We start from the raw sequence: 18,168 nt of genomic DNA on the forward strand, positions 1-18,168 counted from the left end.
GTGATGGCCCTGGGTTCAGTCTGGTTTGACAGAAGATGCAGTCTCTTGTATGACCACAGCCTGGGGACACAGATGTCATCTGCTGCTTTCCGGATCTCTGGGACTTCTGGACCAGACTGCCCTCCCTTAGATAAGGACTCCTCAGGCCACCAATTTTGCTTAAAAATAATTGATGTGTGCCCTGGGGGTACAAGGCTTCACCCACTTCTGCAGTTTCTCCAACGTTGCCTCCCTCTTTGTTTAGTTGTGAGCCCTTAATAAAAATTTTTGGGGGAAATTCTACTCTCCTGTGTGTGTTTTCATCCAAAAAGGACAGTTTGTTGGTGACGATTCAGGTACATTTCTAACATAAAATGTGAAATTTACAAGGGACAACAACACCAAACAATCTCCTACAGATTAAATAGAACAACATATCAATGGTGTTGTGGGAACTTGTCACAAAAAACACACACAAACATTTTCGGGAGTACAAATCAAAATCCCAAAATAAAAAAAACCCTTCAAAAAAATACAAACACAAAAAAAGAATCTACATTAAAGCCAAAAAAAATATAAAAAATATACAAAAATATGTTGTCAGATGTGAGAAATCAAAATATATTGAGAGAATCCAGATAAATAGTAACGAAATAAGTTTGTGAGAAGTGTGTGTGAATATGAGCAGCAAAACTAATATATTCTTGTCACATTATAAAGAAGAAGAGAGTGTGCTGTATTAAACCATTTTTAACATTGCAGCGTGACGAAAGTGCTGTATCCATTGCGAACGCTAAGTTTACCAGAACGAGCTGTTCCGTCTTGGAATTTCTTCTGAGCATGCGTGGCACTTTGTGCGTCGGAACAGGCCACACACGGTTGGAATTGACGCGATCGGATTTTGTTGTCGGAAAATTTTATCTCCTGCTCTCCAATTTTGTGTGTCGGAAAATCCGATGGAAAATGTCCGATGGAGCCCACACACGGTCGGAATTTCCGACAACACGCTCCGATCGGATATTTTCCATCGGAAAATCCGACCGTGTGTACGGGGCATAATACTTACCTGAGCCCCATCTCTATCCAGCTATGTCCATGAGTCCCTCAGCCGTCCGGGACTCTCCCTCCTGATTGGTTGAGACACAGCAGTGGTGCCATTGGCTCCCGCTTCTGTCAATCAAAGTCATTAAGCCAATCAGGAGAGAGGGGGTGGGGCTGAACTGCAGCTCCGTATCTGAATGGACACACAAAGCTGCAGCTCGACTCGGGTGCCCCCATAGCAAGCTGCTTGCTGTGGGGGCACTCAACAGGAGGGAGGGGCCAGAAGAAGCAAAGAGGGACCCGAGAAGAGGATCCAGGCTGCTCTGTGCAAATCCACTGCAACAGAGCAGGTAAGTATAACATGTTTGTTATTTCTTTTTTTTTTTTTTTTTAAAACAAGATTTTACAATCACTTTAATCAAAAAATATAGAAGAGCAATTATGGACAAATTGCATCAAAAATTAATATAAAGCAAATAAAATTATAATAACTCATAAAATATTAAATAAAAATACTATCCCTTTATTAAAACGTATGAAGCCTTAGTTACAAGCTTAGTCATTTCCTTCCTGCTTTTGAAACTTGAGGTCTCACCTTGGTTACCGAATGGCTTTAAGTGGAAAGATGTGGTTGCAGATGGACAGTAAATCTGCAAAACTTTGTAGGAGGACATTCTAAAAGCGAAGCGCAAGTGTACAACAAGGACAAAATGGAGACGTTTATCTTACCTGTTATAATAATCCTTTTCTCTCATAATGGTGAGTCTTGCCACATGGCATCCATTACTTTTTAATGTTCTGTGAAGCACAAATAACAAGCTGGTTTATATATAGGAATGTACTGTATCGTTAGATGAACATTATTTTCTGATTTGATTCAACGCATTGGTAACTAGTCTGCAAATGTACACATTTTTTTTTTTATGTTTTTTTATTTTTAATACAGGACTTGTCAAAAACTGGGGATGTGTTTTCGTTAAGTTTGACTTTTTTATTGGTGAATGAGTAGGCATATTATGTACCCCATACTCATTCACATAGGAATGGATGTGGGATCTTGGGGCGCCCTTATTAAAGGGGGCTTCCAGATTCAAGATAATTCCCCCCCACACCCCAAGCCAGAAATGCGGGGAAGAGGCCCTTGTCCCCATCAACATAGAGACAAAGTGCTTGGGGATAGGGGGGGCTCCCATGTTGAGGGCATATGGCTTGGTATGGTTTGGGGGGGGGGGTGCTTTTCCTGGCCTTCTGGGCTGCATGCTCAGAAGGGCCTGGTATAGATTGGGGGGGAACCCCAGGCTGTATTTTTTTCTGATTCTTTTACTTGCCGGCAGTTCCGTTCACATTCAGCTGTCAGTGGGGAAGCCCAGTCATCGGTGGCCAGCCCGCTCCTTAACAACCAGTTATTTTTCACATAGAATTCGAATTGGTCGATCATTTTTCGATCAATCCGAATTTGAATTGTCCTGAAAATTTGGAATTCATTAGAGAATTAATAAATAACATGAAACTAAACTAATTCCAAAACGAATAAACAAAACTAAATTCGTAACATAATGAATCTATCCAAAACTAAACGGAATGCATTTTTCCTTTCTGCACATGTCTAATTCTATCTATTCAAAGTGCATTCGATTGTGGCATACCCAGAATATTTGATACCCAGGGTGAATAATTTTTGCACACCTCCCACTTGCCAAAACAAAATTATAATATAACACAGACTGCGAATATTGTATTTTTCTCGTATTATTGTGGCCCATATAGTGTCCCATACATTGATGGTGAAGTGGAAAATTGCTTCCTTATAATAGTGTTCAGTGTAGGCAGGAGCTCAATCCACCAATGCTTATTGCTCAAGAAACCCCTAACAACCTTGTGTGGAACCCTTGGATTCCATGGAATCCTGGTTGATAAAGGGTGTAATAGGGAGACCACTTGTGGCAGAGTTACTACAAGGATACCTTTTGTGTTGGTAGAATTTTTAGTAGGATGTGTAAAGATTCCCAGAAGAAGTCATATTTAGATCCAACACTACCCTACAAAAGAGTAAAAGGTGTCACATCATGGCAACAATGAGAGAGTCAGCACTGGCTGAGTGGTTGTTAAGCTCTGTAAACAAGATACTTTTTTCGACAAAGAAAGATAGAAAGGTAAACATGTGGAATAGCGTTTCACCTGCAAGCTGAACAGGAAAAGGCAAAATATTTACCATATCTACTCGAGTATAAGTCGAGTTTTTCAGCACATTTTTTTGTGCTGAAAATGCCCCCCTCGGCTTATACTCGAGTCCTCCTCTGCAGCCTAATCCCCCGGCGCTGTGATACATTCAGTCTAATCGGTGGCCGTGCAGTGTAACCAAGCACCGTCAGTGTTCAGCCTATCACGGACAGTGTTCTGATGAGAAAGGTCCCCCCATCGGATAGTGTCCGCTCTGTACTGCGCAGGTGCAGCATGGAGGACATAGGAGACACCGAAACCTGCGCACTTAATACCGCATTCTGTCACATGCTCACGCACGCCTCCAATATACCTCATGATCAGCTGTTCTTCTTCGGAGACTTTCGGCGTCTCCTTTGTCCTCCGTACTGCGCAAGCTCTGCACCTGCGCAGTACAGGGCGGACACTATCTGATGGGGGGACCTTTCTCATCAGAACACTGTCCATGATAGGCTGAACACTGACGGCGCTTGGCTACACTACATGGCCAGCGATTAGACTGAATGTATCACAGCGCCTGGGGATAAGACTGCAGATGGGCACAGCGCCAGGAGATAACGCATTCACAACGCCGATCAAGGTACTTGAGGTTGAGGCATGAGGCTCAGGCATGAGGCTTGAGGCTTGGGGCATGAGGCTGAGGCATGAGGCATGCAGATGGACACAGTGCTGCTGCAGATGGGCATTCTTGACCCTCTTTTCCACTTACAGTAGCTGCAGCATTCTCACCCTCGGCTTATACTCGAGTCAATAAGTTTTCAAATTTTTTTGTGGTAAAAGTAGGTGCCTCAGCTTATATTCGGGTCGACTTATACTCGAGTATATACGGTAATTTACATATTTTTGAACTTGAATAAAAAGGAGATTGTTTTTATCTTTTTTTTTTAGTCATGACAAAACATACTATACATTCCTTTTTAAAACAGGTTTTATTTGTTTTTGACTGCAGTTGTCTTTAAACTCTTTAACTGTTTTTTTTTTATTAGGGCTGCTTGATGAGTCAATCTGTGGGGGGTCAAAATTCCTAACAAGTACTATTGAAGGGCGGGTGACTTTATCAATTGACAAAACCGAGTTCAGTTTCATCTACTGGTTTACAACTGATGGGAAGTTCCTTGCTAAGACATCCCCGGGAGAACCTGCTGAGATAAGACAAGCTGAGTATGAAGGAAAACTAAAAGCCACAGCTGATGGATCTTTAATTATAATGAACCTGACCAGAGAAGACAAAAACCAATACATAGCGAATGTGCAGACAATCACATCAGGTCAATGTCTTCAGAGGTTTCATCTCCAAGTGTTCGGTAAGTCATTATCACTCTTTGGTGAAGGTGAATTTAACTGTTGATCCATGTATCCTAGTCATGGGATGTACTGTACATCATATAACATTCTTGCAGTCCAGTTTGAGGCTTTATACAGATTGAAAACATTAACGATGAGTTTGAAATTTTCTCAAACTTAAGTGAGCAAAATTAAAAAATGCTGGGGTTTTGCATCAGATGACATTTTTGCAAAATCGTCTTGTAATTTTGTCTTGCGTCACTGCAAGATATTAGAGAGGAACATCTTAGTAAACTAAAGCTTTCCATTATAAGCGGGAACCTTTATAAAAAAAAAACCTGATCATTCCCTGTGCTACACTTATTTAGGCTAGGCACCCTCTCTCACATTAACTAAATGAAACAGCATTATCCAATTTAGTTATAATGTAATTCTGTGTAAAGAACAGCTGGTTGTTAAGGCCGCCACATCCTTCACAACCGAGGACTCATCAGCTATCAGCGGACTTCCCTACTGACAGCTGTATATAAACAGAACTACCAGCAAATAAAAAATCAGAGAAAAAAAAATGGCGATGAGCACTGATAAGTACTGATGGGCACTGTTGTAGCACTGATGGCACTTATGTGCACTGTAATGGAACTGTAGGGCACTGATGAACACTGTAGTGCCACTGATGGAACTGCAGGGGCACTGTAGTGGAATTGATTATTATTATTATTATTATAAGTGATTTATATAGCGCCAACAGTTTACGCAGCACTTTACAATGTATAGGGGGGGAACAACACAATTACAGTACAGTTCAATACAAAAGGTACAGGAGGGCCCTGCTTGTAGAGGTTACATTCTAAAGGGAGGGGGTGGTGGTACAAAAGGTAATAGCTGCAGAGAATGATTTGATGGGGGTGGCTCGGGGACAGTTGTTAGGTGGGTGTGGGATAGGCTTTCCTGAATAAATGAGTTTTCAGGGATCTCCTAAAGGTGGACAGGGTAGGGGCTGATTGGACATACTGGGGCAGGGAGTTCCAGAGTATGGGAGAGGCTCTGGAGAAGTCCTGAAGGCGAGCATGGGAGGAGGTAACAAGGGAGCTAGAGAGCAGGAGGTCCTGGGAGGAGCGGAGGGGACGATTTGGGCGATATCTATAGATGAGGTTGGTGATGTAGATGGGGGCATTTTTTATGATGGCCTTGTATGTTGTGGTTAGCATTTTGAATTTTACACGGTGGGGTAGGGGAAGCCAGTGAAGAGATTGGCAGAGAGGGGCGGCAGTCACAGATCGATTAGTGAAGTGTATTAGTCTAGCAGCAGCATTTATAATAGACTGAAGGGGGATAGCCTGCTTAAGGGTAGGCCATTAAGGAGAGAGTTGCAGTAGTCAAGGAGGGGAATAATCAAGGAGTGAATAAGTTGCTTTGTGGTGTCATTAGTCAGGAAGGGTTGAATTCTGGAGATGTTGCGGAGGTTAAGGCGACAGGATTTAGCCAGTGATTGGATATGGGGGCTGAAGGAGAGGTCAGAATCAAGGATTACACCCAGGACCCTGGCATGTGTAGCGCTGGTAGATTTACGATCTACCATCTGATAGGTAAATTTAGTAAATTGCTCGTTAAGGGCAGTAAGATTTGCCTCTGTTCCAGCTTGACTGACGTTGCGTGTGTTTTCATACTGAGCCAGTGGGTGTCGTTGTTACTATCGGCTAGTGTTGGAAAGGCAACGTGTCAAAGCGTATGGGTGCTCTTCTGTCCGGGAGACAACTCGGTGGAGGTGGTCCTCCGAGTGGGATTCTGGGAGAGGGTATTTATGGGACAGACGCCATGTTTTAGGGTCATTTTACAGCCACCTGCTGGCCCTCCTGGCCGACAGGTATGCGTTAGAGTGCTACCTCGTGGTCCTCCGTTCCGGAGGCCCGCGTCACTGTGGCACATGGGTGGGCCCAGAAGCTTGTCTGGGGCCTACCACAGCAGCCGAGGAATGGTCCTGAGCTGTCTATCCAGAGTGAAGAAGCTGGACAACCGAGGAGATCCCAGGGGAGGACCCGTCATGGAAGGATCATGCAGAGAGCTGGTCTGGAGAGGGGCCTGGTGACTCGGTTGGAGGACGTATCCTAAAGTAACTTTACAGCATAGTGTTGCCGGGTTTGGCTTAAAGGTGCAAGCACTTCACCACAAAACCAATACATTCTGTGGCAGAGGATCATACGGGTTCATCCCAAGCAAGTCTGTGGCAGAGACTTTTGTTCGTGCTATGTGCTGGCTGCTAGGCAAGTGAGAGAGGCCTATCCAGACGAGCAAAAAGTGTGTCCCACAAGGGGAGCGCATTCTACTGTAATATTCATCTCTAAAGGACATTTGTCAAGAATCCTACAGAAAGGTATTTGAGCTTCCCTGCAGTTTCCCTTCTGCCTCTTTCCTGCTACTTCCTTCGTTAATTGTTCAATAAAGCATTGAAAGGGTACTCAAGTGTTGGTGCTTGTATCGTCCGGAGGTAAGCTCAACGGAATCCTAGACCCGGTGCCGGTGAAACAGAGGGAAGGAGAGTGAAGGTAACAAGCCCGCTTAAATCAGCAGCTCCACCGAGAGTTATTGCTACACATGTATGGAGGGACCAATGGTTGTGTTGTTGATATTAATGGTGAAGTCACGGGGATGGGACCGTGAAGGAGGAAATATAACAAGCTCAGTTTTAGAAAGATTAAGTTTGAGGAAGTGGTGTGACATCCATACCGATATGTCATTCAGTAAGTTTGAGATCCGTGAGCAGATTGAGTAGGTGAGTTGAGGAGTGGAGAGATAGACCTGTGTATCATCGGCATAGAGGTGGTATTGGAAGCCATGGGAGGTTACCAACTGGCCCAGGGAAGAAGTATAGAGCGAGAATAGGGGGGCCCAAGGACGGAGCCTTGGGGTACCCCAACAGAGAGAGGAAGGGGAGCGGAGGAGATGGAGTTGTAAGTGACACTGAAAGTGCACTGAGATAGGTAGGAGGAGCACCAGGATAATGCAGAATCACGGAGGCCAAGGGAGTGTAATTTGCTGAGGAGGAGAAGGTGATGAACTATGTCAAAGGCAGCAGAGAGGTCTAAAAGTATGACTGATGGCATTGTAGGGGCACTGTGATGGCACTGTAGTGGCCACCCATGTGAAACAGCCCTTAAACAAAGTTCCATCAGTCTTTGGAACCTAAGAATTACAGGTGGAGCCCAGGAGGTGAAGTATGTGAGACATTTTTTTTTAAATAGTTTTTTTGCCAATCCCTACCACTACTGACATTGTAATATAAAGGATTTTCCTAGGATATGTTTTGTTTTTCTGATCAAATGCTGTTCTGATCACTTACCAGATGCACTGAGTGTGGAGTCCTGTGCAGTACAGACCAATATATCTTCTGAAGAGGGAACGGAGGTCACCCTACCTGGTAACCAGACCAGCTTCGAATCCATCACTTGGGTGACTCTCTGGGATTTGGTGCATTTTGCTGTAACCAAGCCAAGACAACCTGTTGTAATTCAGGATGATCGATACCAAGGACGTCTGAATGCCACCGCTAATGGCTTCTTAATTATCACCGGACTAACCAGAGAAGACCAAGGAACATATGGAGCTTATTTGGTGACACCGACATCACAGCAATGTGCCCAGCTCTACAATCTCAGAGTCACAGGTAAGTTATTGTAATGCACTGATATATAATGGATGTCCATGAAGAAGACATAAAAATGTGGTTAAAGCCCAACTTCAGGCCAAATTTAGTTTTTGAATATTTGTGCAATATTCATCTATTCATCTTCCTTTCGGCCCTGTCTCCCACATTCCCTGCTCTCTGCCACTAGAAGTCCTAACATCCAGCATTACTCAACCTGGAAGAATATAATTTTATCATGAAGGCTCCATTCGATGGGTGCAACTTGGATATGACTTTGGCTTTGACCAGTGATAATGGACAACTGTTGAACACAAGTGGCATTGTATAACATTCAGGCAGGGCCGACCCTGGGAGGGTGCGCAGGGTGCACCGCACCCAGGCGCCTCAGAGGTGGGGGCGCCGAAGTGCCAGAGTTCTCCCCTCCCTCCTCCTCTCCTTGTGTGTGTCTAGAACACACCAGTGCGAGCATAGGGCAGCCCGTCCAGCCTGGCAGTGCTCGGGGGGAGGGACCGCTCCTCTTCCTGACATGAGGTTTCTTCTAGTTATGTTTTCAGTGGCTGCTGATGTGCAGGAATGAATTTCTCACACTGGAACCCTGCACTGTCTTTGCCAACTCCAGCTGGAATGCCTCCCCCTCCCATCTCTATCTCAGACTGCACAGAAAGAAAGCCAAGGTGAGTCACAATGTTCAGTGGGCTGTGTGCTGGAGGATGGCATCCCCAGCATCCCTTTACATGTGCTCTGGGCTGTCCCTGCTCTTGGAGATGTTTTATTGCCTGATAGATTGTGTGTGTGTGTGTATATTACACAGCCCCTGTCCCTTCATGTGCCTCTGTAGTCCATCTACAGATGTGATGTATAATGAGATGTACTAATGGGCCCCTTTCACATGAGCAGACTCCAGCTCAAATCTACCTGCTCAGTGGGGAATCTCTCCATTGATCCCTATTGAGCATGCCGATAACAGGTCTATGTCTGTTCCGCTATGCAGAGCAGACACAGATAGCACTCACTCTCCTCTATCAGCAATTGGGTGTAAACAGACCTCCTGTACATTTACATCAAACTGTCACCAGATCCAATCCACTAGACAGATAGGGAATGTTTTCAGCAGATCAAAATCAGATGCAGGCAGGTGTTTATGGACACATGTCCATTTACATCCGGTACTCCATAGAGGAGAATAGATGGTCCAATCATATCTGCCTGAAAAACAGACAGGCGGATTCCTTTCATATGTGTGAAAGGAGCCTTAAGGCTGGGATCACAGTATTTAAATTGGATGTGGGATCTTAACATCCAATTCGCATAGGATGAGATTGTGCCTGGCTCTCTATGGAGCCAGTTCATGCATCTCCGCAGCGGCTCCGGTGCAAATTTACACAGGATCCCTGTGCGTCTTTTGGTACATTTCAGGTCTAAATTCTGCCCAAAATTCGGCCTGAAATCGGACCTGAAATGGTGAACTATGACGCACAGGACCCCTGCTGTGAGCCACATCGGCATGCAGTGTGAACCCAGCCTAAAGCAGTAGAAAACCACAGCACTTAAAAATAAAAAATAAACACCTGTAAGGGAATGGCATAATGGGCTAGTATGCATTGCATTGCATTATGAAAAATGTACCTTAGAACAAAGCCCTCCAGTGCTGTGCTGTCACCATTGACAGGGCTTCCATCTTCCCCCAGTCTCTCTTCTGGGTTAGCGGCCCTTGGCTGTATGAGCAGCGGGAGCTGCGATGATGTTGTCCCGCACATGCGCATAGGAGCCCTTGGCTATAGCACAAAGCTCTGTAGGTCCGGTACGATATGCTGGACCTTCGAAGCACATGCACTAGTGACATCACAGGCTGTACCCTGGGTAAAACAGTACATCTTTAGGAGATAGTCATTCTACCTACAGGTAACCCTTATAGACTTTGTTATTTTTACCTACTGGTAAGCCTATAATAAAACCAGCTTTACTACCGCTTTTAAGGTAAACCTTGTACAATGTGTACAACACAGTATCATACTACACATCAATCAGAACACTTTTGGGGTTTTAAAGTAGAACTAATGGCAAAAAATGAATGAGTTTTATAACTCCTGTCAGCTTTTTTAAAAACATTTTTTGCTGTTTGTGGTGGAAGGGGGGGATTTGGGATAATCAGGGGATTTTTGCCTAACCTTCGCCTGTGTAGGCAAAAATCCTTGCACCAGCTCTGTGTGTGTCACACACACCGCACAAGATTTGGTCTAAAATGCCCAGCGGCGCACCTCCTGTTCCGTCTATCTCACAAGAGCCGCACCTCCTAGACGGCTCTTGTGAGATAGACGGAACACTGATCCAAAGCGTGTATCATAGGAGCCGCAAGCCGGTCTAGAAGGTGGGACTTTTCTACAGTGGTCACCCAGAAGATTAAAATCCAAGCTCCGTGAGAGTAGGAGATCGCCGCTGTTCTGTGTGAAGGCTGCAATTGGTGGGCACTGATAAGGCTGCATTTGATGCATTGATCTCTTGTATAATTTCCGCAGTCTCTGATCATCTCCTGTATTATGTCTGCAGTCTCTGATCATCTCCTGTATTATGTCTGCAGTCTCTGATCATCTCCTGTACTATGTCTGCAGTCTCTGATCATCTCCTGTACTATGTCTGCAGTCTCTGATCATCTCCTATACTATGTCTGCAATCTCTGATCATCTCCTGTACTATGTCTGCAGTCTCTGATCATCTCCTGTCGTATGTCTGCAGTCTCTGATCATCTCCTGTATTATGTCTGCAGTCTCTGATCATCTCCTGTATCATGTCTGCAGTCTCTGATCATCTCCTGTCGTATGTCTGCAGTCTCTGATCGTCTCCTGTACTATGTCTGCAGTCTCTGATCATCTCCTGTACTATGTCTGCAGTCTCTGATCATCTCCTGTAGTATGTCTGCAGTCTCTGACCATCTACTGTACTATGTCTGCAGTCTCTGACCATCTCCTGTACTGTGTCTGCAGTCTTTGACCATCTCCTGTAGTATGTCTGCAGTCTCTGACCATCTCATGTAGTATGTCTGCAGTCTCTGATCGTCTCCTGTACTGTGTCTGCAGTCTCTGACCATCTCCTGTAGTATGTCTGCAGTCTCTGACCATCTCCTGTACTATGTCTGCAGTCTTTGATCATCTCCTGTACTATGTCTGCAGTCTCTGATCATCTCCTGTACTATGTCTGCAGTCTCTGATCATCTCCTGTACTATGTCTGCAGTCTCTGATCATCTCCTGTAGTATGTCTGCAGTCTCTGACCATCTCCTGTACTATGTCTGCAGTCTTTGATCATCTCCTGTAGTATGTCTGCAGTCTCTGATCATCTCCTGTACTATGTCTGCAGTCTCTGACCATCTCCTGTACTATGTCTGCAGTCTCTGATCATCTCCTGTAGTATGTCTGCAGTCTCTGACCATCTCCTGTACTATGTCTGCAGTCTCTGATCATCTCCTGTACTATGTCTGCAGTCTCTGACCATCTCCTGTACTGTGTCTGCAGTCTTTGACCATCTCCTGTAGTATGTCTGCAGTCTCTGACCATCTCATGTAGTATGTCTGCAGTCTCTGATCGTCTCCTGTACTGTGTCTGCAGTCTCTGACCATCTCCTGTAGTATGTCTGCAGTCTCTGACCATCTCCTGTACTATGTCTGCAGTCTTTGATCATCTCCTGTACTATGTCTGCAGTCTCTGATCATCTCCTGTACTATGTCTGCAGTCTCTGATCATCTCCTGTACTATGTCTGCAGTCTCTGATCATCTCCTGTAGTATGTCTGCAGTCTCTGACCATCTCCTGTACTATGTCTGCAGTCTTTGATCATCTCCTGTAGTATGTCTGCAGTCTCTGATCATCTCCTGTACTATGTCTGCAGTCTCTGACCATCTCCTGTACTATGTCTGCAGTCTCTGACCATCTCCTGTACTATGTCTGCAGTCTCTGATCATCTCCTGTAGTATGTCTGCAGTCTCTGATCATCTCCTGTACTATGTCTGCAGTCTCTGACCATCTCCTGTACTATGTCTGCAGTCTTTGACCATCTTCTGTAGTATGTCTGCAGTCTCTGACCATCTCATGTAGTATGTCTGCAGTCTCTGATCGTCTCCTGTACTGTGTCTGCAGTCTATGACCGTCTCCTGTAGTATGTCTGCAGTCTCTGACCGTCTCCTGTAGTATGTCTGCAGTCTCTGACCATCTCCTGTACTATGTCTGCAGTCTCTGACCATCTCCTGTACTATGTCTGCAGTCTCTGACCATCTCCTGTAGTATGTCTGCAGTCTCTGACCGTCTCCTGTACTATGTCTGCAGTCTCTGATCATCTCCTGTCATATGTCTGCAGTCTCTGATCATCTCCTGTACTATGTCTGCAGTCTCTGATCATCTCCTGTACTATGCCTGCAGTCTCTGATCATCTCCTGTACTAGGTCTGCAGTCTCTGATCATCTCCTGTACTATGTCTGCAGTCTCTGATCATCTCCTGTACTATGTCTGCAGTATGTCTGGGGGCTCATTCTAACATAACCCTCTCTCTGTCCATCAGAGTGCCCCCCCTCCAGGTCCCAATAGAGTACTCTGCTTCTCTTCATGCATTTTGTTTATTGTTAAGAGATCATGTGAGGATCCCAGGGTAATGAAGACTCCTTAGGGAAGCATCTCTGTGTTTGAGTTGTTGCCATAGAAACATTTGTAAAGGGGAGGAGTTAGTAAGATGACCACGCCCACGTGGGGGCACCAGAAATATTTCTGCACCCAGGCGTCTGCAACCCTAGGATCGGCCCTGCATTCAGGTACGGCTTTCATGCAACTTCTGAGAGTTAACTTTGAAGTCTTTGGCCCTGAAGTTGCATGAAAGTCAGACCATAGTAGTGCATGAACTACTTTGAGGTTGCTGCAACTTTAAGTCACACATATATGAATGGTTTTCATTGGAAAACATGGGGGACAACTTGTCATGCAACTTTGCTGTCCAAAGTTGTATGACAAGTCGCACAAGTGTGAATGGAGCCTAAATGACCATTCATGAGCTCCAGTCAGGGACTTTGCCTAGGGCTGAGATGATGCCATCAATCCTGCTGCAGGAAGAAAATAGCATTTTCTCAGTGTCCTCTCCTCAGTGATCGCTCAGACTGTACACTGTAACTTCGTAGCAAGTCAAAAGTAGAAGCTGCAGAAGGGGCTGACTTTCTATTTAGCAAGCTGAATTTAACATAAAAAAAATGATATTCGATGATAGCTCCGCTTTAAGTTTAATTATTCCTTGCATGTAACCAATTCACAGCACAGATGGTTTGGCCTTTTTTGGAACTTTTTGGCTTTTTTGTTGTTTCAAAAGCTCATATATAAAATATAAACGTTCTGATGCATTTATTTTTTTAATTAACCGAAGATGAAGTTATTTTACATATTTTAAAATAATTTTTGCCTATGGCATTTGATTTTTTTTTTTAACCCACCCCGATGTAGATGTAGAATGTAGAGTTCATGGCTTAAAATCAAAGTCATGATCCAAACTCGAAGAACTCGTACCACCACGTGTCCGGTTACACTTTCGTTTCTTATAAAAAGGGTTGCATGGACCAGGATGAAGCTCTGGCGCCCCTCACCTGTCACAATGCAAAGTGCACAAAATTCCCTGTAGGTCTCTGAGTTGTCCATAGTTATGGTCCTTTTTTTATTGTTGGAAATCTATATTCCACCATCACTGGTCTCACTTGCCTAGCCTTGGGCTCTGGCAACCCACTGCTTTGTCAGAAACAAGAATGGGACGGTAGTGCTGCAGAATGCCGCAGGGCCGTATGATCTGGCATTCTACAGAAAATTTAAAAATTGAATAGAAACATTTCCTGTCAACCATTCCCCCTCAAAAACACTTCAGATGATTTAGTAAGGCAATGAAAAAAATATGGACAAGTGTGGTAACCCATAGGAACCATTTTATTTGGTGTAGGGATAACAGTATAAGATGACTAATAATTGGTTCCTATGGTATAGAAAATGTTGCACCATAGGTGTGCACACAGGGTGTGCCAGATGTGCCTGGGCACACCCTAATCACCCTGTGCGCCAGGGCTGCTAATAAGGCAGTACAGCCAGCCCTCCTGTACCAGGCCCGGCCCCTAGCAGTTAAAAAGGGGGGCCTGGGCCTTATTGCAGACACTGATCCTCTTGTTCCTCTCCCTGCAGCACAGCCAGTTTCTCCTTCTCTCCCTTCCTCCGGCTACGACGCAGGGGGATCAGTTCTAGCATTGGCCCCCCCCCCCATCCACCTACTGTTCAGGCCACCCGTGTGCTCCTTTCCCTTGCAGCGCTGCCAGCTTTCCTTCTCTCCTCTCCCACTGGTAGCTGCTATGGCCACACATGGGGATGTTTCAGGAAGGAGAGCCTCTTCCTTTTCAGAATGAACACAGTGAGTGATCGGTACTGATTGCTACAGTGTCCAATCATCTCTGAAGCATAGTAAACTGTGCTTACTATGCTTCAGTTTGTGAATGAGTAGCAGGTCTGCTAGCGCTTCCTATTCATTCATCTGGGCAGCTGAGGCTGCAAAAGAAAGGGATTCATGAATCTATGTTCTTAGTCCCTTTTCTGTATCTTAAATTGTGTTCTGTTTTTAAAAAAATATCTGTTTTTTAAAAATCTGTGTAGACCCCTGACATTTCACCACAGCCCCCCATTTTTAAGGTCAGTTACAAATGTAAATGAATAAATAAACAAATATCTAAAAAACAACAAAAAAACTGTAAAAAGAATTAAAATTTTAAAAAATTATTCGAAAAAATGTATCTCTGTGTATAAACTTTTATTTTGTTCCTGTTAATAAAAATGGGCTGCCATGCCCTCAAACCTGATAACTGACTGCAGTGGACTCACTACGTGAAGATGCATCTACCACTGAGCTAAACACCCCAATATCACAATATATATATATATTAGGGCTGTGGAAATTAACTATTAATTCCTCGATTAATCGATTCATTTTTTTGATCGATCAAAATTCTTTTGATCGGTACTCACCTCTCCCGCTGGCTTCTGGGTCTTCAGGGAGTTCCGTCGGAGATCTGGTGACGTCACGGACATCGACGTTGCGTTGCATTCCATCGACATCATTTCCGGCCGATGCCTCATCATGGAGGTTTGTCCTTCTGTGATTGACGTCATTTGCTATCTAGCCATTAGGAAGTGTTAGGCGATGAGGCGCAGGCGCTGTGCGTGTTGCGCTCCACCGACCTCGCTTCCTGTTGACACACCGCCCAGGGGGTTCGGTCTTCCTGGACTGCTGAGACCTGGGGAGCTAAAACAGCGGTGTACCAGTGGAGGAGTACTCAGTCATAAAAACTGCATTATTCATCAGGTTCAATTAATTACAAGTACTGCAGGAAAATGATTGAAATTTAAAATAAGTTCTCCTTCAGATGGACAATATGCGCAAATACATCCTATTCTCATTCTATGCCATACTGGACAAAACTAATTTTTTACATAGATTTATCCAGGATCTGTATGTGCATTATAATTGATCGAAATTAGTCGATTAATCGATTAAAAAAAATAGATTAATCGAACATGAAATTTTTAATCAGTAACTGCCCTAAAATATATATATATATATAATTCAAGTTAAAGTGCAACATTACCTAAACCATGGCAACCGATCAGCAGTCATCTTATATTACTGTGCTTGCACCAAATAAAATGGTTCCTATTGGTCACCACACTCATCCTTATTTTTCATGCAATATGTCAAAATAGTACCAGTGGTTGCCATGAATTAGGGAATGTTTCACATAAACCTATATTATATATATATATATATATATATATATATATATATATATATATATATATATATATATATATATATATATCCTATAATACCAAAAGTATTGGGACGTCTGCCTTTACACACACATGAACTTTAATGGTGAGTTGGCCCAACCTTTGCAACTATAACAGGTTCAACTCTTCTGGGAAGGCTGTCCACAAGGTTTAGGAGTGTGTCTATGGGAATGTTTGACCATTCTTCCTGAAGCACATTTGTGAGGTCAGGCACTGATGTTGGAGGAGAAGGCCTGGCTCGCAGTCTCTGCTCTAATTCATCCCAAAGGTGTTCTGTTGGGTTGAGGTCAGGACTCTGTGCAGGCCTATCAAGTTCTTTCTCGCTCATCCATGTCTTTATGGACCTTGCTTTGTGCACTGGTGCGTAGTCATGTTGGAACAGGAAGGGGCCATCCCCAAACTGTTCCCACAAAGTTGGGAGCATGAAATTGTCCAAAACATCTTGGTATGCTGACGCCTTAAGAGTTCCCTTCACTGGAACTAAGGGGCCAAACCCAACCCCTGAAAAACAACCCCACACCATAATCCTCCATAATCCCCCTCCACCAAACGATTTGGACCAGTGCACAAAGCAAGGTCCATAAATACATGGATGAGCGAGTTTGGGGTGGAGGAACTTGACTGGCCTGCACAGAGTTCAGACCTCAACCCCATAGAACACCTTTGGGATAAATTCGAGCAGAGAATGCAGAAGTGCCTGACCTCACAAATGCTCTTCTGGAAGAATGGTCAAACATTCCCATAGACACACTCCTAAACCTTGTGGACAGCCTTCCCAGAAGAGTTGAAACTGTTATAGCTCAAAATTGAACCCTACGGACTAAGACTGGGATGCCATTAAAGCTCATGTGTGTGTAAAGCCAAGCATCTCAATTCTTTGGGTAATATACATGACATGCCCCAAAGCTGAGTGACTAAAAAGCTGGCCAAACACAGGTAAAATGTTGTTCGAAAATTTCCAGTTTTTTCTTTTTTTTTTAGGATGTTTTGAGAAGGTTTTTTTTATTTTCTAATCGTTTTGAAATTGGTGGAGCAAACATTCCAAGGCTCCGGTTGCAAAATGTTTCTTGCTTCTTATGTGAGCAAACACAATTCCAACAGAGAATGTGGTTTTGCATCTTGAAAAATGTATTGTACTGTAGTGTGCCATAGCAAGATATCCCTTATTGAAATTGAATGTTAAAATGTTAAATTTTGGCACTGAACAAAAAAATTCCTACAAAATGTATCAAGTCCGTAATAGTACCATTGAATGTCTGACATTGAATTTTGTACCAACATTCAAATGTGATTCTATTATTGTATGGCCAGCTTTATTCCCTGGGCCCACAGGAAGTCAATTAAATCACATAGAGCATCCTTTAGCCCAGAAGATGACTGACGCTGGACCATGGTACTATAAGTATGCAGGGGAGAGTGTTGGGCATAAGGTGAGTACTACAGTGAACTTATTTTGTTTTAACAGGGCCTGGGCTATGTACCAAAAAAAAAAAAAAAAAAATGGAATTGGGCTTTATGTGTGTTTTTTTTTTTTCAGGATTCTATCAGGAGAAAACTCGTATGGATTACACAACAGAGAATACAATACGACTGGCGATATCTGGCTGTGTATTATTAATCACTTGCTTTGTGCTTAGCCATCACATGAAGACCGAAGTGATGAGTCCTTCTACCGACACACATGAACACCGGAGATGTTCTAAAGTCCTCTAAGAATTTTCTGTATTCAGTCCTTACAACTGCTGATATCTGGCTGTGTGTTATTAATCGCTTTGTTCCTATCCATCACATAAGGACTTAACTAAGGAGTCCTTACCCATCACATGAAGACCGATATGAGGAGTCCTTACCCATTACATGAAAACCGAAGTGAGGAGTCTTTACCCATCACATTAAGACTGAAGTGAGGAGTCCTTACCCATTACATAAAGACTGAAGTGAGGAGTCCTTACCCATCACATGAAAACCGAAGCGAGGAGTCCTTACCCATCACATGAAGACCGAAGTGATGAGTCCTTACCCATCACATGAAGACTGAAGTGAGGAGTGCTTACTCATCACATGAAGACTGAATTTAGGAGTCCATGGGAACTCCGTGGTATGCAGTTTCGGCACCTCCAGCACTGAGTGCATGTGTTGACAAGGGGTGCTGTAAA

At 43.9% G+C, this 18,168-nt stretch overlaps 1 protein-coding gene across 1 annotated transcript; it reads left to right on the forward strand.

Annotated features, from left to right (window-relative positions):
• The first annotated feature begins 1,598 nt into the window (after positions 1–1,598).
• On the forward strand, positions 1,599–17,872 carry LOC141117092 (uncharacterized). Its single transcript, XM_073609700.1, has 4 exons — positions 1,599–1,779; positions 4,227–4,544; positions 7,868–8,188; positions 17,550–17,872. The coding sequence occupies exons 1-4, from the start codon at positions 1,731–1,733 to the stop codon at positions 17,723–17,725; spliced, it is 864 nt and encodes a 287-aa protein (XP_073465801.1). The 5' UTR covers positions 1,599–1,730; the 3' UTR covers positions 17,726–17,872.
• The last annotated feature ends 296 nt before the right edge of the window (positions 17,873–18,168 follow it).

Source organism: Aquarana catesbeiana, linkage group LG13 (genome assembly GCF_042186555.1).
Source record: "Aquarana catesbeiana isolate 2022-GZ linkage group LG13, ASM4218655v1, whole genome shotgun sequence".
NCBI classification, from domain to species: domain Eukaryota; kingdom Metazoa; phylum Chordata; class Amphibia; order Anura; family Ranidae; genus Aquarana; species Aquarana catesbeiana.